The sequence below is a fragment of the Convolutriloba macropyga genome, chromosome 8, assembly GCF_964194025.1.
Source record: "Convolutriloba macropyga chromosome 8, txConMacr16.3, whole genome shotgun sequence".
NCBI lineage: Eukaryota > Metazoa > Xenacoelomorpha > Acoela > Convolutidae > Convolutriloba > Convolutriloba macropyga.
The window spans coordinates 42,348,694-42,375,636 of NC_134475.1; the positions used below are offsets into that span (position 1 = coordinate 42,348,694).

The 26,943-nt window shown below is 38.7% G+C and overlaps 2 protein-coding genes across 2 annotated transcripts in view; one reads left to right on the plus strand and one right to left on the minus strand.

Annotated features, from left to right (window-relative positions):
* Positions 1–8,728, minus strand: part of LOC142344739 (angiotensin-converting enzyme-like) — a 60,523-nt gene extending 51,795 nt beyond the window's left edge. The window contains exon 1 of the mRNA XM_075396631.1: positions 8,495–8,728. Coding sequence (XP_075252746.1) covers positions 8,495–8,623 — 129 coding nt within the window. The 5' untranslated portion in view covers positions 8,624–8,728. The remainder of the gene's footprint in view (positions 1–8,494) is intronic.
* Positions 1–26,943, plus strand: part of LOC142344128 (mitochondrial ubiquitin ligase activator of nfkb 1-A-like) — a 145,648-nt gene that overhangs the window by 110,581 nt on the left and 8,124 nt on the right. The gene's annotated exons all lie outside the window — the stretch shown is intronic.

Below are 26,943 nucleotides of genomic sequence, written 5' to 3' on the forward strand. Positions count from 1 at the left end.
AACAAATTTTGAAGCAATTAAATTTTTGTTGCTGAGTGTCTTTTTACGACTCGCTGAGAATTATTGCTATTCTAGCGTTTTTACGAAGACGAGTATTGAGATTCTACAGATTCTTCAGATTTTAGCTGACGCAAGTTTGTTCATGACTTGAACTTTTGACTTTTGTTTTCGAACATACATTGACTTCTGTTTTCGAACATTGGACTTTAGCAGTAGCTTAGGTACTATTACATAGAAATTAGGAACTGTTGGTTTTACTCTATGTGAAAAGGTCATTATGAGAATTTTTCTTCCCATAACAGTCTCTTCTCCATCTTCAAACTTCAGACACCATCCACTTACCCCCCCCCCCCCCCCCCACAACCCCCACCCACCTAACCCCTCCAATTACCTCATACCACCCCCCCCCCCGCCCGCCAAAAAACTAACCCCTTCCACCTACCTCCCCCCGCTCGCGCCTACCCAGACCACTAAACTAAAAGCTGTCCATTTTTTAAAACCATGTCTTCAGTTTCATTAGGCTATCAATTTCTTTGATATTTCTTTTCTTCGATATTTCTTTTCTTTGATATTTATTTTTAGGTAAGGTTAGTTTAGTAATTATATTGCGCGGTTCTTCGAGTAGTTTCTGGTTTTCTAGCGGTTATGTTTTTTAGCTGAAGCACGTCTCTTCATGACTTCAACGTTGACTTCTTTTTTTCGATCTTTGTCTTCTGATCTCTAACGTTGACATTAATATTTAAGAGTACGCTCAGTTTGTTACAATAGGTAGTAACCACTAGGGTTGAGGAATCTGCAAGGTGGTAATGTGATTTTAAGATTGACTCCTCAACATTATTGACCCATCCACCTTAGGGTAGAACCGCCGCCAACGTAACGTTACCCTTACCTCCTACCCCCAACAACCTGCCTAACAACACACCCCAACAGTTGAAAAATGAGAAAAAATTTATCTGCATTTTGTAGTGCTGCGTGATCTGGATTCGTAATTTTAAGGAGCTGAGCTCATTTGGCGGTAGTTAACTATTAAAATTCAAATAAGATGCGGTTCATATTTCATCTCTAATCTTTATATGTAACCGGTGGTCAATTATTAGCTCTCCTGGCGTGATTTGGAGTCCCTTCGCGATTTCTTTTTGACATGTAAAAATGATACCAGAAATATCTCTTTGATTTTTAATAGCCGCGTCAGCAATTCCGGGCGGCTATTATTGCTTTGCTAATTTTTACAATTCAAAGAATTTGAATCGTATATCGTATTGAGGCGCTGTCTTTTTTTTAAGATCTGCTCACACATTTTCATGATTTTTGAAGTCAAATTGGAGTAGTGATTTTGGTCACGCCGAAACAGGAAATGGAGCGAAAAAGCGAGTGGTTTTGCGGCGTGAATTTTTTCACTCTAAGTTAAAGTAAGGTGAAAAAACGGTGTGTCAACAAAAATTGGCTTTCTCGCTAGTGGTTTTCTGTTCACATGCGGAAATTTCACTTTAATTTTAACCGTTTTGTCGATTTTTTGGATCGCATTTTTTCTTAATGGTTTTTACAATCCATTAATAGCTCATTCTAGGCCTAGTGTTTTGTTTGAACCAAATTTACTTTTCTCGCTGGTGGTTTTTCAATAACATTTTAACTTTGGTTTTCTGTTTTTATTTTTTTGACCTTTTTTTACCTCACTCAATAAATGACTTCTGAACTCACTTGTAGAACTTTCAATATCATGAACATCTAATATATTAAATGTAAGTCGCACTTGAACGCAATGGTTAACAACGCTCCTATCTTCACATGTTTTAACGATCGTTTAACATGCAGCCTACACGGCCATGCTTAAGTGGCTGATCTGCAAATGTTTTTTTTGCTCATTAAGCACACAGCTAAGAAAAAACAAGCGAGACTGAAAGCCATCGACCAATTTTTTTCGTATGTAGCCGATTCAATAGACTGCAGTAACAGGGGTCGGTAGCCCAAGGGAATAGACCTGCGGCTGTGAAGCGAGGGGCATGGGTTTGAGCCCGAATGGGTGCAAGAAATGGCCCTTGTTTTTTGTCTCAAAAATGGTGAATCTTGTTTTTCATCCACTACTGTGTTTCGTTTCTGCTCCCTTATTTATTTCCCTTCTTATTTATTCTTCTATATGTAATTTATTAAATTTAAGTCGCACTTGAACGCAATGGTTAACAACGCTCCTATCTTCACATGCATGTTTTAACGATCCTTTAACTTGCAGCCTACACGGCCATGCTTAAGTGACTGATCTGCAAATGTTTTTTTTTGCTCATTAAGCACACAGCTTAGAAAAAACAAGCGAGACTGAAAGCCATCGACCAATATTTTTCGTATGTAGCCGATTCAATAGACAGCAGTAACAGGCGTCGGTAGTGCAAGGGATTAGACCTGCGGCTGTGAAGCAAGGGGCATGCGTTCGAGCCCGAATGGGTGCCAGAAATGGACCTTGTTTTTTGTCTCAAAAATGGTGAATCTTGTTTTTCATCCACTACTGTGTTTCCTTCTTGCTCCCTTCTTTATTTCCCTTCTTATTTATTCTTCTATATCTTCTAATATATTAAATGTAAGTCGCACTTGAACGCAATGGTTAACATCGCTCCTATCTTCACATGTTTTAACGATCCTTTAACATGCAGCCTACACGGCCATACTTAAGTGACCGATCTGCAAATGTTTTTTTGCTCCTTAAGCACACAGCTTAGAAAAAACAAGAGAGTCTGAAAGCTATCGACCAATATTTTTCGTATGTAGCCAATTCAAGAGACAGCAGTAACAGGCGTCCGTAGCGCAAGGGATTAGACCTGTGGCTGTGAAGCGAGGGGTATGGGTTCGAGCCTGAGTCGGTGCCAGAAATGTGCTCTGTTTTTTGTGTCATAATTGGTGAATCTTGTTTTCCTCTATATCTAATATATTAAATGTAAATCGCACTTGAACGCAATGGTTAACAACGCTCCTATCTTCACGTGTTTTAGCGATCTTTAAACATGCAGCCTACACGACCATATTTAAGTGCCTGATCTGTAAATGTTTTTTCGCTCATTAAGCAAACGGCTTAGCAAAAACAAGCGAGACAAAAAGCCATCGACCAATTTTCTGATGTAGCCACAACGGATAGACAACAGTAACAAGCGTCGGTAGTGCAAGGGATTAGACTTGTGGCTGTGCAGCGAGGGGCATGGGTTCGAGACCGACTTGGTACCAAAAAAGGCCTCTTTTTTGTCTTAAATGGTGAATCTTGTTTTTCATCCACTACTGTGTTTCTTTCTTGCTCCCTTCTTTAATTCCCTTCTTATTGATTCTTCTATATCTAATATTTTAAATGTACGTCGCACTTGAACGCAATGGTTAACAACGCTCCTATCTTCACATGTTTTAACGATCCTTAAACGTGCAGCCTATACAACCATGCTTTAGTTCCTGATCTGTAAATGTTTTTTTGCTCATTAAGCATACGGCTTAGCAAAAACAAGCGAGACAAAAAGCCATCGACCAATTTTCGCATGTAGCCACTACGGATAGACAACAATAACAGGCGTCGGTAGTGCAAGGGATTCGAACTGTGGCTGTGAAGCGAAGGGCATTGGTTCGAGATCGAGTCGGTGCAATTAATGGCCTCTGTTTTTCGTCTCATAAATGGTGAATCTTGTTTTTCATCCACTACTGTGTTTCGTTCTTGCTCCCTTCTTTATTTCCTTTCTTATTTATTCTTCTATATCTAATATATTAAATGTAAGTCGCACTTGAACGCAATGGTTAACAACGCTCCTATCTTAACATGTTTTAGCGATCCTTTAACATGCAGCCTACACGGCCATGCTTAAGTGACTGATCTGCAAATGTTTTTTTGCTCATTAAGCGCACAGCTTAGAAAAAACAAGCGAGACTGAAAGCTATCGACCAATATTTTTTGTATGTAGCCAATTCAATAGACAGCAGTAACAGGCGTCGGTAGTGCAAGGGATTAGACCTGCGGCTGTGAAGCGAGGGGCATGGGTTTGAGCCCGAATGGGTGCAAGAAATGGCCCTTGTTTTTTGTCTCAAAAATGGTGAATCTTGTTTTTCATCCACTACTGTGTTTCGTTTCTGCTCCCTTATTTATTTCCCTTCTTATTTATTCTTCTATATGTAATTTATTAAATTTAAGTCGCACTTGAACGCAATGGTTAACAACGCTCCTATCTTCACATGCATGTTTTAACGATCCTTTAACTTGCAGCCTACACGGCCATGCTTAAGTGACTGATCTGCAAATGTTTTTTTTTGCTCATTAAGCACACAGCTTAGAAAAAACAAGCGAGACTGAAAGCCATCGACCAATATTTTTCGTATGTAGCCGATTCAATAGACAGCAGTAACAGGCGTCGGTAGTGCAAGGGATTAGACCTGCGGCTGTGAAGCAAGGGGCATGCGTTCGAGCCTGATTCGGTGCCAGAAATGGCCTCTGCTTTTTGTGTCATAAATGGTGTGTTTCCTTCTTGCTCCCTTCTTTATTTCTCTTCTTATTGATTCTTCTATATCTAATATATTAAATGTAGGTCGCATTTGAACGCAATGGTTAGCAACGCTCCTATCTTCACGTGTTTTAGCGATCCTTAAACATGCAGCCTACACGACCATGCTTAAGTGCCTGATCTGTAAATGTTTTTTCGCTCATTAAGCATACGGCTTAGCAATAACAACCGAGACAAAAAGCCATTGACGAACATTCGTATGTAGCTACTACGGATAGACAACAGCAACAGGCGTCGTTAGCGCAATGGATTGGACCTGTGACTGTGAAGAGAGGGGCCTGGGTTCGATCCCGAGTGGTGGAGGAAAAGGATGCATCGTTTACTGGGATACAGAATTCGGGAGTTGGTTGTCGTTTTCTTCCCCTCTTCATTTCTTTGTTTTTTTGTTACTTATATCTTCTTTTCGTTCTTTCTTTATTCCTTTATCTTTTCTTTCTTTCTTTCTCCATTTCTTTCTCTCCCTCTCATCTAATATATTAAATGTAAGTCGCACTTGAACGCAATGTTTAGCAGCGCTCCTATGTTCACATGTTTTAACGATCCTTAAGAATGCAGCCCACGCAATCTTGCCTAAGAGCCTGCTCTGCAAATGTGTTTTTTTCGCTTATTAAGCATACGGCTTAGCAAAAAAAAGCGAAACAAAAAAGACATTGATAAACATTTTGCTTATGTAGCCAGTACCGATTGACAACAGCAGCAGGCGTCTGTAGTGCAAGGGATTATACCTGTGGCTGTCAAGCGAGGGACATGGGTTCAAGCCAAGTAGGGTCGGAAAAGGATGTATAATGTACTCGGAATTAAATTGGGGATTTGGTTGTCCTTTTCTTCCCTTCTTCGTTTCTTTGTTTTTTTAAATTTATCTATTCATTTTGTTGTTTGTTTATTCCTTCATCTTTTATTCTTTTCTCCATTTTTTTCTCTCCCCCTCATCTAATATATTGAATGTAAATTGCACTTGAGCGCAATGGTTAACAGCACTACTATCGTCAGATGTGTAACGACCCTTAAACATTCAGCATACACCACCACCACGCTTAAGCGTCTAATCTGTAATTGTGTTTTGCTCATTAAGCATACAGCTTAGCAAAAAGAAGCGAGACAAAAAAAAGTCATTGACGAAAACTTTGCTTATGTAGCCAGTTCAACAGACAACCGCAACGGGCTTCGGTAGCGCAAGGGGATTAGACTATGGCTGTGAAGCGAGGGTCATGGATTCGAGCCCATGTAGGGGAGGAAAAGGATTTATAATTTACTGGGATAAAAAATGGTGAGTTGATTGTCTTCTTCTTCCCTTCTTCATTTCTTTGCTTTTATTTGTTACTTGTATCCTCTTTTTGTTCTTTCTTTATTCCTTCATCTTTTGTTTCTTTCTCCATTTCATTCTCTCCCTCTCATCTGTTATATTAAATGTAAGTTGCACTTGAACGCAACGGTTATCACCGCTCCAGCTTCTGTTTTTTGGCTCAAAAATGGTGAATCTTGTTTTCGTTCTTGCTCCCTTCAATATTTCCCTTCTTATTTATTCTTCTATATCTAATATATTAATTGTAAGTTGCACTTGAACGCTATGGTTAACAGCGCTCCTATATTCACATGTTTTAACTACTCTTAAGCATGCAGCCTACATGACCATGCCTAAGTGCCTGATCTGCAAATGTTTTTTTGCTCATTAAGCATACGGCTTAGCAAAAACAAGCGAGACGAAAAGCCATCGACCAATATTTTTCGAATGTATCCAGTTCAATAGACAACAGAAACAGGCGTCGGAAGCGCAATGGATTAGGCCTGTGGCTGTGAAGAGAGTGGCATGGGTTCGATCCCGAGTCGTGGAGGAAAAGGATGCATCGTTTACTGGGATAAAAAATTGGTGAGTTGGTTGTCTTTTTCTTCCCCTCTTCATTTCTTTTTTTTTGTTCCCCTCTTCAGTTTTTTTTTTGTTACTGATGTCTTCTTTTCATTCTTTCTTTATTCCTTTATCTTTTCTTTCTTTCTCCATTTCTTTCTCTCCCTCTCATCTAATATATTAAATGTAAGTTGCACTTGAACGCAATGTTTAGCAGCGCTCCTATGTTCACATGTTTTAACGATCCTTAAGAATGCAGCCCACGCAATCTTGCCTAAGAGCCTGCTCTGCAAATGTTTTTTTTCAAGCCCAAGTAGGGGAGGAAAAGGATGTATAATGTGCTCGGAAATAAATTTGGGATTTGGTTGTAGAAGCTCGTTTTATGCAAATTCGTTGCGCTCCTTTAACATAGCGCACCTTAATCACAGCAAAGCCAAAATTGTCGCTTAACCAAAAGTTGCTGTTAAATAAGGTAATGGACGTCAAAAATACTCGTTGGTAGCCTAAGAGGTAAGAGCTGTGGCTGTTAAACGAGGGGCAAGGGTTCGAACCCGAGTTGCCACGAAAAAATCCTATATTCTTTTAAACCTGTTCGGATATGATTTTGTGATGCTTATGCGGGCTTGCTAGTTTACTAATTAAAGGTCAATAGTGTGCATCTAAGTAGTGCCAAACTTATATGCCCTAATTCTTGAGTAATAGAGTCTTGAGTTTTAATATCGAATAGTAATTTTCAAAAAGCTCCATTAGGGTTGTTTCCTTGTAGAGCAAATGTGTCTCATATAAAAATGACAGTCCGATTCTAACCCAAAAGGTCTAGTGGTCGATCTGTCAATCTTATTTCTTTAGTTGTTTCAATTCATGGTAGGCCACAAGCGTCTATCGCGGCTAGTTTCCTGCAATCTGCCGGCTATGTTTTTTATTTGTCAGTAACAAAATTTTGTGAGTCAGTTATGACTTATTACGTTTTGGGATCTAATAATAATAAAATGAATTAGGCGTAAAGTTCTAGTCTATAGGAAATTTCGTCAATAAAGACTTGAAGTTCTGTCAGGACTCATTTGTGTTTTTGATCACAAGTTTCTTTACTGTCAACTGAATTGCCTAATTTCAGCAGTTTCTTTTTAATAACCGCCGTCAGCCTCTCAACGGCTATTATTTAGGTGCTCTCCTTTTTTAAAATTCGCCCTACTTTTTAAACACGTTTTTCGTTTTACATAAATCACGATTTTCACGTTTGACTTCTGACTTACCTCACTGTGTGTTTCAACTGAATGGTTTATGAATTTTTTCACTCATTGAATTACGTAATGCAGTAAATGCGGTCAAAGTGAAAAGAGCAAAATCAAAAGAAACGGGATAAACATATAAAGCCCGCTTACTAAGTCATAGTGGATTAGGTTATCAAAGTTCATTAAAGCGATTGCGAGCTGGCACTTGAATCATGCTTAATAGCGTTCAGTTTAGAAACTGAATTATGTTTAATTTTAGAATCTAACCGAATATGCAGAATTTGCAGACCAAATGAGAACACTTTGATACTTTCTCAATTTCTACTCTTATTTTCTTTTTCTGTTTCAATCCCAGTGTGCGTCAAGCGGGTCAACGGCGGCTATTTTCGGGCAGTTTGCCGGTTTTGTTTAAAATGGCAGCTGAGTGCTGCTCAGTTAGGCAACTAAAGCGAGGTTAATGAGCTAGGTGAGAAACTTTCTGTGGGCTATTTTTGCTCACCCGTTGTACTGGTTGACAGATGAGTTACCTTGATTCCTAATCTCAATACAGCATTGTTTTCTTCCCTTCGCTCTGTAATTTTTGTGCAGAATCTTTTCTTTTTGTTTGATACTTCTGTCGTTCATAATTCATTTTCTTTTGACTAGTTTTCCGCATTCCTCTCTTTTTAACGCCAGTTTCTGCCTTTTTTAATTAAGAAGGAACGAGACATCAAACATGCCCGCAATCCAATTTAATATGTTAATTTTATCCTCAGAATTTTACGATAGCCGAGATTTTAAGATGGAGAAATTTATCACCATAAGGTGTTTCATAGTGAAAATTTTGATATCAGTTTGCTTCACGCGAGTCGGTTGTGTCGGGAAAAAAATATGTAGAGGTATTTTTCAAGAGGGTTTCTAACCACTGTTGTGCATGTTGGAACTGGCCAGCCCTCATTCGTGACGTCAGCGCTTCGAGTAGAAGATAAAAAGAAGCTAAATAATGTAATGATGATTATTACGCCATAGTAGTACACAGCTAAGCTATGCATTGCTAATAGTTAAAATAAAAGTTTGCTTGGTAATGTGCTACATTTATTAACTTGGTTTGGAAAGCGAGCCTGTTCCCATTTCAGAAAGTGCTGTTTGAAATTATGTCACTTTGCGTTTAAAAACTAAGTGCGTAATGTGAGTCTTACCATCTGTTTTTGATACGAGTTTGATATGAACAGTTATTTATTGTAGCCTCCATTTTTAGAGTCTTTCCATTTTGCTCTGTTTGTTTGTCTGTTGATTCCTGTTTGCTTTTCACCAACAATTGTTCCAATTTTTAAAGGGGAGCTGTGAAACTTTACGAGGCATGTGGTTGTTTATAAAAACAATAGAACTTATAGAAGTAATGATTAACTGCTGACAGCTTCATTTTATGGTCGCTGTTATAACCGATTCAGTTTCAAAATTAACTTAAGATCACATGACGTAAATGCATTTTGATTGTCAATTGACCTGGAGCAAGCTCAGTTGGTTTTTAACCTACTGTACCCTCTCATCATGTTACTCGGGTTTTGTTTAGCTTCCGAGCTCTAGGAGTTTGTTTAGCTTTACTGAAAAGAAGTTCAGCTAATTAAACAGTCGAAATGAGGCTTATCGCTCATTTTAGTTTTTTGAAAGCCGTGTCTAATGTTCCAATAGCTGTTCTTTGGTTGCAGCTTTTATATTTTATAGTTTCCTGTGAGTTTTTGTTTTATATTGGACTCATTTAACTTCAATCGCTGTTTGTTTCAATTGTTTAGATTTTAGAAACCTTTAATGCAAGAAGCAATCTATAAGAGAAACGATTAAACGGGAAGTATAATGAGAACTTTTTGAACAAAGTTTGTTACAATCATATGAGCGAACTAATGCCTGTTTGTGCACTGATAACGGTACGTACAGTGTAATGAACGAACTATGACGAATCTCTGATTCGCCGAATCCTAATTCTCCTTTGATGCTTATAAAATTCATAATTGATATGTATTTAAATTGATATAAAGTAGTATATTTTTTAACCAATCAGAATGCAGTATAATTATTTCTAAAAGTGCTGGAAAGAGAATAAATAATATGAGAGAGAGAGAGAGAGACTGAAAACTGGATAATAATATAGTTGCATTCCAAGATTCTGTTTTCCTAGTCGATTAGATTTGGGGATTTGTAGGCTAGAACCCGTATCCGCTGGCTGAAACAAGAAACTCGGTCTACGACATTATATGGTGACAAGGGTTAAGAGTCTACCCTAATAATTTGGACATTTAGTGAAAAACCAATTTTCAACCAATCAGATTACAGAAACCATTATTTTCAGTTTGGTCTTTCAATATAACAGCTTATTAAATTTTGTTGAAAAATATTGTCGAAGTTCGTTGAAATAAGCGATTACAAAACAAAATTATTTTGAGATTTAATAAACAACACCTGATAATGAAGATCATTTGTTTAACTTAAAGTTATTCAGCAATTCGAAAACAATTGATTAAATTCACATTTTTCGGTTTAGTGGTTCAATAAAGTTGGCTGGCCAAATTAATCCAGCATCGCATATTTCATTCTTTATTTGTTGGAGAATTATGTCTACAAACAACTTTCTATCTCCAATGCCGATACAAGACACACGAATGATTATAACAACCCAGTGATTTCTCCGTGAGTGGCATCCCTAACTGATTTCCTGAACACTAGTTTGACGTGGCTAGACCAACATTCAACTGCACAGAAATCCTGTTAATTTTTCAAGCTGGGACAGAGACAGATAAATGTTGGAATGAACTGACTACGAAACATCTCTGAACAAATGTTAGTAAAAACAAATTAAATCAAATGGTGCTGAGCATTATTTTTCTTTAACTTTCGCCCCCTACCTCAATAGTGCTACTCTTTTTACCACTCACTAGTGCTATTCGTTTTTAATGATAACGTACTCTTTCATTAACCTCTGAAAATTGAGTTAAAAGAAGCCTCGCAAACTTGCACTCCTTAACCCCTAGGGAACCAAACAGAAAATAGTTTCTCTAAAAACCCAAACAAGGCCTTACAACCATTTCTTAAAATTCACACCTTTACAGGTAATTCAAATGAAAATTTTGATGAATTTTAAAGTCTGCTTCGAGCAGGCATTGCGGTTGGCGCAATTGCTGAAGCTCAACAACCAGCATGTTTAAAACTCAACCTTTCTGGAGGCGCTTTGCGCTTCTATAGCGGACTGGCTGATGCTACCCGCAACGACCTCAATGACGCCTTAACAGCACTAAGGGACCGTTATAATCAAACCGCGAATCAGGAGTTTCATAGAATTAAGTTCCATGAACGCAAATTCGACTCTGTTAAAGTGTCTCCAGAAGACTACATTGTCGAATTACAACGACTTGCATTAAGAGCGTTCCCTAATGTTGCTGCAGTCGCACATGGCGCAGCCATTGATCGCGCGGATGAACGAACTCGAAGAGTGAAGGAAGCTTTCATCCAAGGAATGCCAATAAAATTCAAACGCAAGCTTCTGAAAGAACCACAAGAGCGAAATGTTGAGGAACTTGGCAGACAAATCACAAGAGAGCTGTGGATTATGAACGCATACCCAGACGATTCATATCCAGGAGCTTTCCAACAACTGGGCTATTCGGATGACAACACTGTCCAATTAAATTTGCTACAAAATAGCCAGGTGAAAATGCATGACGAACTCAGCAAGAAGCTGGACAACATGACATCTCAGCTAGAAAACAGTATTCATAATTCTAATTCCAACCGTGGACGCGGATCCTTCAGAGGCTACAACAGTCGAGGAAGATCGAATTGGCGAGGAAATCCAGGAAGAGGTTATTGGCAAAACAATTCAAGCAATTATCCGAACACAGGAAATTATGGTAACCAGGGCAACCGAGGTTCACCTCATCCTAACAGGAAATTGTTTTGCAGACGATGCGGAAAATACGGACACACACAAAGTAACTGCTGGAGTGTTCCACAGACTAGGAACATAGGCCAGTATGTTCCATTCGACCACAATAAAAAAAAACTAAATAAGCCACACAAAGCCCACACACGTAACATGTATTCTCTCAATGAACATAACATGCAACCTTTTGATTTTTATACAGAACATGTCTTTTTATATTCACTTGAAAGATCAGAAGGCTATTGCCCACTCACCCTGAGCGTAAGAGCAGGACCTCTGACGCTTCCCGTCTTGATTGACACCGGTGCTTTTACAAGTGCTCTGTCAATAGATGTTTTTAAGCAGATTGAGCTTCAATCACCATCTTCCATTAGAAACAAAACTTCAAAACCAGATTTTAAAGTATGTGTAGCATCCAACGACCCCGTCGACGTCCTTTTCTGTTGTGAAATCGAGTTTGATTTACCTGTAGGTTCCTTCATTGAAAACTTCCTCGTGCTTCCTAAAATGAAGGACATATTACTTGGAATATTTTTTTGCACCAAAAATAACCTCGTAATAGACTTTCAAAACAGACTTTTGAAATTGCCCGATTTCACTCTTCAACTGAACAGGTTAAAAAATCAGATGAAGCAACCGAGAGACTAAACAATAGAAAACAAATTGATTTGTTCCCTAATAACTGCGAACAACTTAACCCATTTGAACAAAAGTTTGTCTGTGCCTCAGCCCAATTTCCAGTCTGCCTACAATCTACAACAGGCATAGTGGAGCCATTAAACTCTGTTGAACAGGAACATGAAATTTGTTTAACCAGCTCACTAGACACTTTTAACAGCGATAATGAGGTCTACCTTGGAATAATTAACGCTTCGCCCAATCTAGTACTCCTACCAAAGTACCTTAAAATTGCTAAGTTTTCCATTTTCACCCCAGAACAAGCCAATTTCCTTCTACCTGTTGAACCAGCAATCCTGGCTCAGCAGAAATTCCATAAACACATTTCGCAGCTCCTCAAAGATAACAACCATAGACAACATAGAGTAAAAGCACAACAAAGTGAGACATTTTGGTTTCCTACACCAGAGACTTGTGAACGCCGCCCAGATGAGTTAAATGGAATAGAAAAAACCATTTTTCTTCACCTTCAAGAATTCAGAGAGAAGAAGCTGAACCCTTTCTCATCTAAAGAAGATAGAGTAGAATTCTTAAAACAATTTTTGTGGGAATCAACTTTACTAACAATAGAGGAAAAGACTCAGTTTGAGGAAGTTCTTGCAGAGTACCATGACATTTTTGCCAGGCATCGTCTCGATGTCGGTCGAAATGACGTTTGCAAAGTGAAGCTCACTCCAGAACACGAAAGGCCAGTATACACTCAAAGCCCACCAACTCCAATTCATATTAGAGATGAGCTACAAATAGAATTGGCTCTCCTTCAATACTACGGCATCCTAAAATGAAGGACATAATACTTGGAATATCTTTTTGCACCAAAAATAACCTCGTAATAGACTTTCAAAACAGACTTTTGAAATTGCCCGATTTCACTCTTCAACTGAACAGGTTAAAAAAATCAATTGAAGCAACCGAGAGACTAAACAATAGAAAACAAATTGATTTGTTCCTTAATAACTGCGAACAACTTAACCCATTTGAACAAAAGTTTGTCTGTGCCTCAGCCCAACTTCCAGTCTGCCTACAATCTACAACAGGCATAGTGGAGCCATGAAACTCTGTTGAACAGGAACATGAAATTTGTTTAACCAGCTCACTAGACACTTTTAACAGCGATAATGAGGTCTACCTTGGAATAATTAACGCTTCGCCCAATCTAGTACTCCTACCAAAGTACCTTAAAATTGCTAAGTTTTCCTTTCTCACCCCAGAACAAGCCAATTTCCTTCTACCTGTTGAACCAGCAATCCTGGCTCAGCAGAAATTCCATAAACACATTTCGCAGCTCCTCAAAGATAACAACCATAGACAACATAGAGTAAAAGCACAACAAAGTGAGACATTTTGGTTTCCTACACCAGAGACATGTGAACGCCCAGATGAGTTAAATGGAATAGAAAAAACCATTTTTCTTCAACTTCAAGAATTCAGAGAGAAGGAGAAGCTGAACCCTTTCTCATCTAAAGAAGATAGAGTAGAATTCTTCAAACAATTTTTGTGGGAATCAACTTTACTAACAATAGAGGAAAAGACTCAGCTTGAGGAAGTTCTTGTAGAGTACCATGACATTTTTGCCAGGCATCGTCTCGATGTCGGTCGAAAGGACGTTTTCAAAGTGAAGCTCACTCCAGAACACGAAAGGCCAGTATACACTCAAAGCCCACCAACTCCAATTCTTATTAGAGATGAGCTACAAATAGAATTGGCTCTCCTTCAATACTACGGCATCATAAAAACTCTTCCATTTTCAAAATATTCGTCACCAATTTTTGCTCAGAGGAAACCATCAGGCAAATTACGTCTTCTTATAGACCTAAGAAAAATCAATCACTTAATTAGGCACGATTACGACGCCCATAATTTTCCCATTTCAACTCTTTCAGCCGCTGGTGCCCATCTGGCAGGAAAAAAGTATTTCTGCAAATTAGATTGCTCGCAAGCCTACTTTGCTCTGCAAATGGCAGATCCACAGTCCATTCAAATGCTGGCATTTAATTTTGCCTCTCGAACCTACGCATTTACGCGACTAGCACAAGGCCTCAGTAGAGCAGTAAGTGCATTCTCATCGTTCATGCGGCAACAATTAGACAAATGCATCCTTAATGACAAATGTTTCCAATATGTCGATGATGTTGGAACTGCGGCAACAGATGCCAAACAAATGATAGCAAACCTCAAAGAAATTTTCGAATGCATACGCAAGAGTGGACTTAAACTTTCACCACAGAAATTTGAATTCGGTAAGGGTTCTGTTACTTTTCTCGGAAGCAAAATCACATATAGCGGAATGGCGCCAATCACTGAAAAAATAGACAAGTTTCTTCATTCCCTAAAACCACCGCGTACATTGAAACAAGTAAGGAGATTTATTGGATTTTGTCAATTCTACAAAGCGTTCATACCTAGACTAGCTGAGAAGCTCCTACCATTTTACCAATTACTTAAAAGTGACACTGAATTTGTAATCAACTGTGACCACATCTCAACAATAGAACAGATGAAAAAAGAACTCAAAACAATCTGCGAGAGTAATCTCCGTTTACCAAAGAAAGGTCTACAATATGTAATCCTCGCAGATGGTTCATTCTACGCTGCAGGATATGTTTTGATGGTCGAAGACTACACGATAACACAAAAAAATGAGACGAAACAGTATGCTCCAGTTTGTTTTGGATCTAGAGTCTTTCAACCCGCACAACTGAAACTGTCAATTTACGCAAAAGAATTCCTAGCAGTACATTTTGCCTTGGACAATTTTGCTCATCTTGTTTGGGGAGCAGATAAACCTTTACTTATTCTCACACACAACAAAAGCCTGACTAGATTCTTCCAAGCAAAAAAAGTTCCAGCATCCTTATGGAACGCTGTAGACCATGTTTTGTCATTCCGATTTGTACTTGGTCACATACCTGGGAGAGCGAACTTAGCTGCGGATTACCTATCACGATTGCCGATTGAAAATTCGGAAAAACTCTCATTACTCCTCCGAGATCGAATACCAACTATGGATGTATGTGTGGAACTTTAAGCACAGACACCAGAAGTGGACTCGCAACAGGAAGAAAATGATTATCTAGAAGACGAATATCAAAACCTGTACTCATTTACGGAGCTCGACGAACACAACTTGCATGAACTCACAAGTCTAACCAAGTTCTATTACACCACTCAACTTAGCGCCTTAGCACAATCAAATCCTTTAGATACCATGGACTTGTCGGACAGACTGGCTCCGCTAAACATATCCCAGGAGCAGAACATAGATGAAACAATTTCCCTCGTTAAGAGATGGCTTCTTAATGGGGCCCCAATCAATACTCTACACTCAAACGAAGATACAAAGAAGTACATTAAGCAGTTACCAAGAGTTGTGCTTCAGAATAATGTACTTTACAGAAAATTTTTTGATCAAACAGGTGCCAGCTTTATTCTTCAAATTTGTGTTCCAAAACACTTACAACAGGAAATTATCTTCCGCTCACACAATACAAAATTTAGAAGCCACAACGGAATTGCAAAAACTCTTCAGGATTTTCGACTCAAATTTTACTTTCCAGGCTATCATGAATTTATTGTTGACTACATTAAAAACTGCTTAACATGCTTACAAGCAAAGTCAGTGAAGATCGAAACAATTACTCCACCACTGCAACCAGTTGCATCTGAACAAAATTTTCCCTTGGACATGTTACAAATCGACATTGTGGGACAGTTGCCCACTTCTCACAACTTCAAATATATATCAACTGCAATCGACGTCTTTAGTCGATACCTTTTTGGTATACCAATGACTAACCAAGGAGCAGAAACTACTGCAAAAGCTTCAGTCTCAATATTCATGCGACATTCCTATTTGCCCAAAGTCATTCTTTCTGATCTGGTGACAGCTGTTACGAGCAATCTATTGGCAGAACTAGCACAACTACTCCAAGTAAGACTCAAACACGCAACTTTGAAACACGCTCAAACTATTGGATTACTAGAACGAAGCCATGCAGCCTTAAAAAGGGTACTCAAAGTCAATGAAAATGAATGGTTTTCTGACTGGAACAAATATGTTGACATCGGTTGTTTTGTGCATAACACGTCATATCACTCTGCTATTCAGTGTACACCATCTCTTCTCTTTCATGGACGAGAGCCCATTACACCAATCGACCTACGATTCCAGACTTCAACCAAGAGCTTACCATCAAACAATTACCATTATATAACTACACTCCACTCAAAAATGTCTGAACTTTTCAGCTCAGCACGCGAAAACAATGTGAGATCTTATCAGAAATATAAAGCGTACTACGATAGAAAATGTGCAGCAACTCCATTAGAGGTTCATTCATATTGTCTGCTACTTGACCCAACAATTACAAAGCCTAACCAGAGCTTTGAAAAGCAAAAAACAAAGTGGCTACCATTGTACCGCGTTGAAGTGAGAATTACAAACAATAATTACATCGTGAGAAAAACTAACACCAAATTCACACAATGTGTACACCGCATTCGATTACAACCCATCAAACCAAAGTACGACGTTCAAGACTTGGAAAGCATAGATCCAGCCGAATTTGTTCAAGATCCAACAATTGACGAAACACAACAGGAACCAATGTTATTTGACGAAATTCTTGAAAAAATGTTAGACAACGACCATAATGAAAATATCAAAACCCATCACCCAAAAGTTTCAATCAAAGAGAGTAACAATAACACCGTAACGATACCTCTACCTGAAACCCAATCCAATGAACAACCAATGAACGAGCATGACGAAGCATTCACCGTTGTGGGGCACACATTGCCTACGCCTACTCAAGTTGGACACTCCGTCGACTATATAGAAGTGCCACCTCACATTGAAGCAGCATGTAGCCGACAGAAAGAACGCATTCATCCCCGATACGATTTCAGAAAAGGTGATCGAATGACCGCAGTTCGAACACAATGCTCAGAACAGCTAAACGCAAGACCCTTACAAAGAACGCGACGAAAGCGACGTAGAAAATAGTGATATTGGAATGGAGACCAACGATAGCAGTTATGACGCATGCTTACAAAATCAAGAAGACCGAAGTGACGTTGAAACAGGTTCTTTAGATAGAACGACAGTTTTCACTACAGATAATGATATGGATGAACTTAGAGAATCTGACATGACCAGCGACCTGTTTATTGATGATGAACCAATTGCGTTGGACCTTTCATTTGCAGGTGAGTGTTCTACAATCTCCTTTTCACCACACATACCTGAGCCACACGATGATGAAGTACTGGACACTGCATTTTTTCCAGAATTACATAACTACCTACTAATGCAAACACAGCAGATCGCTCAACCCTCGTCAGATGAAGTGGAAATCAGTACACCCATACGAACAATTACGGCGCAACCAACGCCCAATGCTGGATATCTGAGTCACTATACTCCTCTCCCTACACGACGAGAACAGCAGAATCGACAAACAACTGACGCAGAGAGATCAGATATGACTACACCGACGGCCAACACGTTACGTCGAAGACATAGATTAAGCACAAACTGGAATAACCTAGAACTGCAAGTTGTGAGACAACAGAATAGCGACGGTGAGGTTGCTAATTTCTTAACTTTGGGTCCTAGGACACCTGACCGAGAATAGTAAAGCAACAAATCAGATGAATTTACCAGCAACTGAAGCACAGGTTGCCTTCTGCAGACAACTGGTATCAGGGATACCGTCGTAAAAAAAAACCATGCACTGCTTCAGCAAAAATTTTACTGAAAGTACAGGGTCACTACTGTAGATATTCGGGTCTTTGTTTTTACCTGGACATCATTCCGACCTGCTCAATGCTTTCAGATCTACACTTGACAAACACATTAAAATTTGTACCTCGTAACACAGGTCTGGAGGGTTAATGCTTTGAGCAAGATTGTTTTAAACCTTCGCAAACGAACATTCCGGAATGCTTTAAAAATCTAACTCAAATATAATTAAATGTTGCAACAAAAAAATAACCTATAATTGACACTCATGCATGCTTAAACTGTTCAAAAACGCACGGAACTGATCACTCCTAGCTGGTGAACAAGAATCTATTGAAACTATTGAATTTAAACAAGACTGTATCTGCCAGAACACCCTGATAATGCTTTACTAATAAATCGAAACAGGAGTCAAGACCATTATTTTAACCATTAGATCTAAGGTTATTACAACTACCTCATTGAAATCTGTCAACCAATGTTCACTGTTCTCTCATACAAGCAGCACTTCTTGAGATTTGCGTAGTGAAAGTATTATTGAACTCAAACACTCAAGGCAAACATGACAAAAAACATAGAGAAAAATATCGTCATAAAATCAACTGAAATAAATCCAAATAGAAATTTAAAGGTTCCTCATGTAAGCGTGAAGTAGCTTAAAAGTCAATTCAGAGCAAGACAACCGTTTATTGAAACCTTAGACCCGCTATCGAAGACCAAAAGTCTGAAAATTGACAAAGAAGGGACATAGAAAAAAAAATTGCCACAAAACAACATCAATAAAACAGCACATATACTGGGAAAAAATTAAAGTTTTGCTGTGCAAATACAACCTCAGGTCTAGCAAGAACGACTGTAAAACTACCTTACTATGACGACCCTTAGACGCCAGTACGAACAAGCAAAACTTAGAAAAATCATAAGTTCCGTCTGTGACACCCGAACGCCATTACGAAAATCGATATAACTCCTCAACCACTTAACTGAAGCACCTGGATTTGACAAATGAATACTACATTTACTAGAACTAACTGCAGAAGCAATTAGTTTGAAATTTGCACCAACTTTTTTTTGGGATACTTTCTGTGCGACACTTCGATTCCCCCACTACTACCTGTAAGTTTCCGACCAATCAAACCAAGTTCCATCTTCAACACTAGGTTGAAGCTCAATCGCCAGGCCTTTAGACCGTCATACGGTTGTTACTTTATGTTTTCCTATCGAAATAATTGATATTAAGTATGTTTTATACTGAGAATCATACTGAAAATGTAACATTCCTTAACCAAATATGGTGAAAAACAACAAAAAGATGGCTATTTCACCATAACTTTTCCAGTCTTTGGCATCACTTCCGCCGTTGAACCTTCCTTAGAGGCTCCTCGCACTCCATTAAGCATCCTGGACCCAGATACGTTGCGTCATCTCTGAACAAGATTAAGTGTTAATCAACTTTAGCAGACAAAAATACTCAATTTTTCTAGTTGAAACAATTGATCCTTTCAGAATAGCTGCTAACCCATCAAGGGGCAGTTCAAGCAGCGGCTCACAACGCTGGGCAATCCGTTTCTTTAATTTCTGCCACAGAACGTGCAGAACGAAGGCAGGTCCATATTTTGAACTTCCTTGTGCGGATAGTGCACCCAAGCTCCACCTTCAGGATACTGCCAGTAGACAATTACGTCTACCCCAAGAGCAACGGCAGCGCCCAAATACTAAGCAATGCAGTAATCATGTGAGAACATCTTCAGAAATTAGATTTAGTAGTACACTAAGGCAACTGTTTTTACCCATTGCTCAGTCAGTCCATATATCCTGCCTTTCATTTCCTCGTGAACGAGAAAAGCACTGACGCTCTGCTTCATTGTCTGAAGGCAGCACTTTTGGAATTTGTCCGTTTTCATTACTGAGCCAATTACTATCCGTAGCTTCTCGCAACTACGGTCCTTTCGCTTTCTGTCTACATAAATAAGTGAGTTTTAAAATTATTTAAATGAGTTATGAACTAAGTGAGGGAAGCAAACTGTAGATAGAAAACTACTTTACTTGATTTATAACCAGTCAAATGAAAGAAGAGGGATGAGACTAGACACTCCCCCTTTCCTTCTGCATTCTTCAATCTGATATTCTGCCGTTCTGGCACTCCCAGTGTGACACGATATCTCTGCTCTTCTACAGAGCAGCGCCAGAACTGGTAGCCCAAAGACTTGCAGAGATCTTTCCGCAACTGAACTGGTATACCCGTACACTTGGGCCTGTAATTCTGGTTCTTCGCCAGAAAACAGGGTACACAGTGATGTATATAGCTACAAAAGAAAATTAATTTCAGAAAATCTAAAACGAGATTACTTCTACGTGTGTTTTACCTTTCAACCGCAATTACAAGACCACCCCAAGCTCTGGGCAGCCTGATGCCGCTTCTCCGGAGCGCATTCATAAGCGCTTTCATGGAAGTACAATTACTTCCATCACCCGGCTCGTGCAACTCTTCAACTGCACGCTTAAACTCTGAATTCAGAGGAACCAGAGCGTTTTCGTAATGTAGTGCACCGTTTATTAATATAAACTTTCTGAGACGTCCTAAGAAAATTTTACGCAATGCGCTTGAATCAAGCGCTTCGCGGTTCTTCAGATTTCTGTCCTCTAGCTGGCTCATTATATTCATGTAGAGATTTAATTCCATTACTAAATATACAATACATAAAACGGATTTTTTGCAAACAAATTGTAATTTAATTTAAAAAAAGTATATTATAATAAAGTCAACACCCGAATTTGATTTAAATCATTTCTTTTTGCCCGAAAACTGAAGTAATAGTTATTTTTGTAATCGCCAATGAACACCTTAACTACAATAAAACATTTAAATCCAATTGAACTCCCGACATAAAACAGAGTCCCTTCCCAAACTGAACACAGCATTTGTCTTTGATAAAAACGTATTTTATTTTTTCTTTACTCACCTGCTCTTGTAGAAATTGCTACACTTTCTGTTGATTGTCCGCCTGTTACCACAAGACCATGCCGTACCTTATTGTGTAAACCATACAATCTGAAATAATTCAAAATTGTCTTCAGTTCGTTTGAAGATATATAACAAAAGCGCAAAGTTTAATTAGTTAACTCATATTCACTCAGAAAAAAAGGAAAGCCCGAATTCAATTGACAAGTTGCACTAAAACAAAGAGAAAATTCAAGTAGAGTACAAGTAAAGTGTAAAATTTAAGCCACTCTAAATAAAAAACAAGTCACAAAGAGTCAGTCACAGTAACCAAAGTTGCTTTGCTAAAAGGCAACAAAACAGTATTCTAAGCATTTCTAAGCTTATTCCTTTGGAGCTTTCAATTGATCCCAACACTTCTTCACCTTCTTGTACAAAACAATAGCCAACACACAAACAGCAAGCCCAATGAACAGCCCGACCCACAGATCACACTGCTGGCTGCTGCCTTTCACAACTAAATTTTCTACTTCTAGAACTGGACACTCAGTTGCACGTCCAGGAACTTGCGATAGAAAGACCCCCTTTTCCATGAAATAAGTAGCATCTTTGCAACAAAACATTTGAATACCATCATTTTTCACAATTTCATTACGGTTTTCCATTTTCAATCTGAAAATGCACTCGGTTAGTCCACCTGAAAATTGCTAAGTTTTTTGACCTCAAAAAAATTTGGGCATAAATTAACCCCTTTTGCTTATACTTAGAAAGCAAACCGGCTAGGCGTCCGGTACGATCCTCACTTGCACCACACAATCCTCAACAACAACACCGTTGCGATGCAACGGGGGCAACACCGGCCAGAAAAAAAAAGAAAAGAAAAAAAAACAGAAAAAAAACAAAAAAAACTGAAAACTAGCGAAAAAGGCAGGGGAACAAAAACGGAAGGAAACATTTAAAAGAAAACAAAAAAAACTACTTCTGTGTTTAGAGACATCATTATGAACGATCAGTACGTGGACTTTATGATATCTCTTTGCTCAGAATTACCCTTTTTTACACAGTTTCATGCGAATAAAATTGTTTTGGCCTTTACTGAACAGAATTCACTTCAAATCTTAACATCTTTCTATTCCGAGGATCTTTTATTTTACATCTTAATAGTTACACCCGACTTTGAGGAACGATTCATACTGTTACTTTCCCTTGAAAGTCTTGACCAAATTTTAATTCTAAAGTCCAGTATCAAATTTGGCAAACACATTCATCTTGAATTGCTGGAAATACCATATCAAAGAATAATGTGACCTTTTATTCTTTAATAGCTGGTTTTCAAATTATTTTCCCCTAAATACTTCATTTTTCATGCTCCGTGACGTACTTTCTAATATGATAGCAACTGTTGTCAAAACAACCCATTTTTAAACCCATTTCTTCCACGTCATTGTTTGTCCCAGCAACCAACAAAATACGGCACCACCTAAACTTGGAAATTTTACCTAGCGCTGGTAATTACGAACACCTGCCATACTTTCCGCTTGAGCGGATTAAGAAAAAACAATATAAACAATCTGAATTTTGTGCCCCGATTTAATCCCCTGAATACGCAACAGCACGCTTATTCCTACACAAAAATTCGATTGAGAAGTTTGAGTACTCTACTAAACAGACAAAAATAAATTCGAGTAAATAAACGATTGCTTAATTGTTATTTTTCATCAGAACTTTGATTTCAAAATTCTTTCACACGCAAAAGCACAAAGAAAAAGCGAAATTGATTATTATTAGCTTGAAGCATTCCTTATTTTCCGTCCCTTCTCAGCAACCCGATTAACGATGCAAAACGCAGAACTTTTTCAACTTAAACTTAAATTCGAAAGCGAGATTTATGAGATTAAACATTTTTTCTACCCGGATTCAAATAATTGCATTTTGATTAACCTCGAGAAGGATTTCGAGCCCAGCATTCTTATTTTCTGGACACACAAATACAGCTTCAATTACATCAAAGATTTACTAGACCGTTCTAGGGAAACGTTACAAATTGACTCGATGTCTATGCCTCCCTACATGCACCTCCATTAAAAGAAAAATGCGTCTAGAAATAAATGATCGAGTTGGAGCATTGTCACGAGTCCAACTGGTCCCATCTGGTGCAGCCATAATAGTTAATTTTGGTGACCGCTCGAGAGGATATTTTGTACATATAACGGATGAACTCTACCCAACATTCCGGAGGTTTAACAATAGTACAAAAACTCTGAATGTTACTTTCAACAATCCAGCCAGTAATTTCAACAGAAATCACATATTGATGGAGCGATTATAAATACTACAACCCCACACAGTCCTCCACTTTCCGACCTCTGCGAATTGGAAAAAAAACCAAAACGATGAAACTCATTGCCTTTACGCACCTGATGACCAGCATCGCTGCACTTAGAGACTCCCAACGAGGAATCCTATTCAACTTTGACAGGAAAATTCTCCTAGCGGATCGCTATATCAACGCGGAGTTTGTTCTGCCGTTTCCTTCTCTTAATGCTTCGTTGCAAAACTACCTGGATAAAGTCGCCGCCACACTTGACGACCTGTGGAAAGTTGATACAGAATTATGCCAACTCAATTTCACAAGAATGAGCAAAAGCAACCTGACAATTGAGTGGACACTCAAACAAACCCGATACGAGCTGCAACTGGCAAAGAGGGACTTATCAGAGCTCATCAAGTCCGCGCAAACACTTTTAACCCCAGCAGATACAAAACGTACTTCATTTGACAGGGCAACACGAGTAGCGCCAATTACTTTCGCTGCAGGGGCAGGTCTGTTCGGCCTCGGACTTAGTAGTGGCTCAACCTTGTCATGTGCGCTGACATCAATCCTGGGTTCATGCTCTGCAGGAGACTGTAATCTGATAAAACAAGCCCTTCTACAAACGGTCGACCACGTGAATAAAATGCAGAAGCGTTGGTCGCAAGTCCAAGATAGAAACAATCAAAGACTATTCGTGTTAGCTTCGACCCTGACACATCTGCGACGACAAGACGAGATTACGAATATTCAGAACGATAATAACAAGCAAATAGAAGAGCAAATGAAAATTTTCAATGCAAATATCCACAAATATAGAAACTGCCATCAGTACTTCTATACGAGAACGTCGCTGAACCACAACTTAATATCTCTACAGGGCATTCTGAGCACACTACACACTATTGCGAAGAGTTTTCGCGTAGCATTGTACACATTTCAGTCAAACATGTTCCAGAACTTGGGTCATATGGCGAACGGATTTCTCCCAATGGCACTCTTCCCAAAAGAGCAGCTTACCGAAGTTCTTGAAGCCATCGGAAGACAACAATTGCACTCCACGGATATGCTCTCGTTGGCTATACCGATTTCTAAAGTTTTATCATATTACGAAATTCCGCTGCTTAAAAGCGTATTGAGTAATGAAATCGGGATCATTTTTACGTTAGCGATACCTATGGCGACGAAATCTACAGTGCTGAATGTTTACAATGCGAAAACGATTCCAATGCCCACAAATGGCAGCCACGCCAAACGCTGGGAAATTGAGAGCGAATATATTGCAGTTACTGAGAACCGTCACTTCGCTGCGATACTGACTCCGAGAGATCTTGAGAACTGTATTGGATCAGTTAGCTACAGCGTCTGCCAAAATGGTTTCTCTTTGCAAAAAAACAAGGATTCATGCATTGCTACCCTTCTCTTTCGAGACGAGTACGAAGCCCTGGAAAACTGTAGGGTGGAAAGCATCAAATTGCCTCGAAAGGAGAAGGCCGAAAATCTTGGATATGGGCGCTGGCTAATCACAAGTGCAAATCCAGATTTCCTGATGACGGAGAGGCCCTCCAACTCAACAGGCTTGGCTGATGTTAAACATCACCAGGGATGCAGTGCGTGCGTAATAACATTAAAATGTGGAAATGAACTCGAAGGAAACAACATTTTCATCAAATCGGATTTCGCCTCCTGTAAAACGACAGGTGCAGTAAGGCTCAATATCGAGCTATCACCACCATTGGGCAAGTTATTTCAGCAATTGCCGTCGTTGCCAGAGCTCCCAAACAGTAATGACTTGGGTCAGGCCCAGGAAACTTTGTTAGAAGAGTTTCAGCTGAACCTGGCAAAAATCCCAACGAATTACAGAAGAAATCAGCAAAAATTAGACGAGCTTGCGAAACCAATCGTTTTTAAAATGAGGGAACTCAAGCCACATCTTAACGACCGTTTCTCTTCCTTTATTGATTGGAAGACTTCGATTGGTCTCGGTGTAACCTCATTCTGCATATCTCAGCTGCTTCATTTCGGCTATGTATACTTACAGCATCGTTTCATTAAAGTTAACAGGCGTTTTCCATTTAGACTGAAAGTCGGGGAAAAACGAATAAAAACTAAGCCAGTCTCAGCAGTTAGTACCGAGGACTACCGTTATTTACAGCAACACCCCGTGCACATTATTCATAAATGTTCGATAGTAGTCCCAATTCACGAGTGGTATCCAGATTTGAACCACCAGAACACATTTACGCTCAACCATTGCTAAGCGCAGCACCAGAAGCTCCTCCAAGATCATTCTACCCCACAATTCCACCAGCTCTGCCCGAGCGAACTGAAGTGTACTCCAACAGAGGCGAGTGCACCACCCGCATGATTTAAAATTTTTAAAAAAAAACGCTCTCATGTAAATTTTGTATGGCTGTGTGTTGGGTTTTGGAAAACTCGTGGCTTAAAAGAAAAACAATTCATTTGTAAAAGCAAAATTTGTGCGAGGTAACCATTGTTACGCAGTAGCATAGCATAAACTGATTACGTTATCTTCATAAACTTTTATTTGCAGCACAAGTATTAAACATCCGCTACTTTACGGATAGATGCTCTCAGCAATTTTATCCTTGCTTGTTGATTATAGCAGTGTTGCTAATATAGAGTTGTTCTAATGTAAATATCTTGTGCATTATATTTCATTGTTCTGTATCTAAATAGATTTCAATTCATTTAACTTGTATTGGGTGCCCGAAAAGGCAGAAAAATAACAAAAAAAAATACAGAAAACATATAAGTGGAAAAAAAGACAAAAATTTTGTTTTCATTTTGTAAGAAAAGGAGCTGCAACCATACTAAATTATTCACAGCTGAAAGATGCTTTCTGATTTAGTATTATCTGTTTCACAATTAAATCGCCGTGCTAAAAGGAAAAAAAGCTGGCCAGTATGACGAATCTCTGATTCGCCGAATCCTAATTCTCCTTTGATGCTTATAAAATTCTTAATTGATATGTATTTAAATTGATATAAAGTAGTATATTTTTTAACCAATCAGAATGCAGTATAATTATTTCTAAAAGTGCTGGAAAGAGAATAAATAATATGAGAGAGAGACTAAAAACTGGATAATAATATAGTTGCATTCCAAGATTCTGTTTTCCTAGTCGATTAGATTTGGGGATTTGTAGGCTAGAACCCGTATCCGCTGGCTGAAACAAGAAACTCGGTCTACCGACATTATACAAACCCTAACAATTATTAAATTCTATTGTAGGGGTGGAGAATGTCACATTCCGGTGAAATTGGGTTTCACGTTATCTTGTCCTAAGCTCGATTTATATTCAGAAAAGCATAGAGAAATGATTGATTTAAGGAAGCTTATAATTTCTTTGTTGAACAGATTGATAAATTAGAAGTTTAATGATTTGATAATTATCAAGTGGTTAGCAATTATGGTACTCACTACAAAAAAAAAGTTTCACCTTTTTTCTCAGCTGAAAATATAAAGATTTCGGGCTAAATTTCAAAAGTACGGAGTTTCAGCAATTGTTGCCTCGGAAATGATCAAAATCATTTGCGAATTTATGCTTACTTATTTACGATGACAAGATAACAAAGTTTGTTTGTTTAAGAGGTTGAAGGCAAAAGTGGGGCGTTTTTTGGCGAATCTGGCCTTTTTGATTTTTTCAACCTGTAAATTGTGATAACTAGATAGCATTATTACTTAGGCATAATCGAAATTTTCGAAAATAATGATAATAATATTTTATAAAAGAAATACTTG